The sequence below is a fragment of the Halyomorpha halys genome, unplaced genomic scaffold (genome assembly GCF_000696795.3).
Source record: "Halyomorpha halys isolate HHAL.00 unplaced genomic scaffold, Hhal_1.1 Scaffold2446.1, whole genome shotgun sequence".
In the NCBI taxonomy this organism is placed as follows: Eukaryota; Metazoa; Arthropoda; class Insecta; order Hemiptera; family Pentatomidae; genus Halyomorpha; species Halyomorpha halys.
Window position 1 is genome coordinate 27,526 of NW_027112422.1, and position 2,139 is coordinate 29,664.

The following is a 2,139-nucleotide window of genomic DNA, read 5'->3' on the forward strand; positions in this document are numbered from 1 at the left end:
TACAATGACAAGAAATGTTGGGCTGTTCGATGCATTTTCATTATTTTCCGTTAATATTTTAAGACGGCCTCGCGGCCGTTTTCTTACCTTATGGCTGCTTAGGTCTATGGGGCCTCCCATAGGAAAAATAATAAACATAAATATAGATATATAAGAGGAAATAAAATAATTTAGGCTTAGCTGCTTGGATGATAGCAGAGCCAGTAAATCACTCTTGTGATTCCAAACACTGACTCGGGAATCAACGCTACACAAGGCACTATTGTTTAACACATCAAAAGAACGGCACCGCACGGTCTACCTTCGATGAAATCTAGAAGACAAATGTAGGACATCTATTATACAGGTCCATCTTGCAGTATTAAAAACCTCTCCTCCACCTTGCTCCTGCAATTGTTGTACGGGCCATCTCGACTATCAATCCAACAGCATCTATCGTGGATCGCTCTTTACGAAATTCGCATTGAGCCCGCGAGAGGCCATTAACTCCCTCTGTGAACTCTTGTAGCCTGTGATCAATATGGCCTGGTGATCACTGTTTGTATAAAATCTACAAACTTCCCAAGTAGCGCTCCGATGCATGCGTCCACTGGCAAACTTCAAATCAATGATTGACGATCTTCCTGCTCTTGTAAACGTTGGATTTGTTCCGGTGTTCATAAGGATCATATCATTTAGTTGTGCGAAAGCTTCGAGGAGAACTTCACCACGTCGATTTGTTAACCTACTTCCCCATTCAGTTGTCCATGCGTTGAAATCACCTGCTATGATTGCTGACTTATGGCAACTAGCCTCTAAGAGAATGCGATCCAACAAATTCGCAAAGTCTTCTATTGTGATGCTGGGATAGGCGTAGTAGCTAAAGATGTACATGTCATTGATCTTCACCCATACAAAGCCGGAGTGCAATGTAGTATTCACTTCCTGAATAGCTTGGGAATTACAGGCCCACACAGCAGCTTTACCACTCACATCGGATACCCACGAGTTGCTATCCAGATTTTTATATTGTTCGCTGAGAATAGCAACGTCAATGTGCTGTTCCCGTACCGTTTGGTAAAGGAGATCCTGAGCAGCTTCGCAATGGTTCAAATTCAACTGGAGTATTCTCATCTACGATGTTGTTGGATTTGGGTCATGGTTTTCAGTGCTGTACGGAAAGCTGGACACTTACTACTTCCGCTGGGGTGGTCAGCATCTCCCTTTCCCGCACATAATGCGCATTCAGGTTTCTGGTCACAGTCAGTAGTTTTGTGACCCGTTTTACCAGTTTCGACAGAGGGAGGTCCTATCCTTTCCAACACAATTCCGGGCTATGTGTCCGTACTCCCAGCAACGGAAACACTTTGGAACTCTGAGTCTTTCCCGTATACGGCTAACCACCAGTCCTACTCGGACCTTTCCTTGTGCCATAATCTTCCTAGCCAGGAGAACCGGGAATGAAATAACCGCTGTTAGTGTACCTCCATATGCTCGACAGATAGATTTCACTGCTGTGGTAGGCACTGAATCTTCACCCAAGAGAGGTTTTAAGGCCTCCGCAACCTCCTCTTTTGTGGTGAGAGGATCCAAGTCTCGTAGCTCGAAAAGGGACTCCTCCGTCCAAGTCCGCACTTCTGCGGTGCAGTGAAAAACACGTGCTCCGCGGTTTCCTCGACAGTCTGGCATCCAGGGCATTCTGCGGTGTTATCCAGTTTGAAGCGGTACTGATAGGCTCTGAAGCATCCATGTCCGGTCAACATTTGGGTCATGTAATAATCCACCTCACCATGCTGACGATCAAACCACTTGCCCACATCGGGTATCAACCTGTGAGTCCACCTCCCGGAATCTGCAGCCTCCCAACGCTGCTGGCACTGGTCGATGGTTATTTTCCGCTCTTCTTCTGGAAAAGTGCAAGCGTCGTCCATAGTGCCTGCTTCTTTCTTCAACAAGGAGTTCCACAGGTGGCATTCGGGCTATCACACACACCGCTTCGGAGGAAACAGTTCGAAAAGCGCTAACTGTCCTTAAACTAACTCTGCGGTACACTGAAACTATCTCTCTCCTGTATGATATGCCAGCCATCGCTTGTTTCCAAATCGGGGCTGCATATAACATAATGGAGGTGACAACAGAAGCCTTCGCCTACTTTCTTTG

At 46.3% G+C, this 2,139-nt stretch overlaps 1 protein-coding gene across 1 annotated transcript; it reads right to left on the reverse strand.

Moving 5' to 3' along the window:
- Positions 1-432: 432 nt before the first annotated feature.
- Positions 433-1,113, reverse strand: LOC136796479 (uncharacterized). Its single transcript, XM_067050300.1, has one exon. The coding sequence runs from the start codon at positions 1,111-1,113 to the stop codon at positions 433-435; it is 681 nt and encodes a 226-aa protein (XP_066906401.1).
- Between the last annotated feature and the right edge of the window lie 1,026 nt (positions 1,114-2,139).

What these genes read in the sequence shown, in the direction of transcription:
- LOC136796479 (XM_067050300.1), bottom strand. Translation starts at nt 1,113, where the DNA reads ATGAGAATACTCCAGTTGAATTTGAACCATTGCGAAGCTGCTCAGGAT.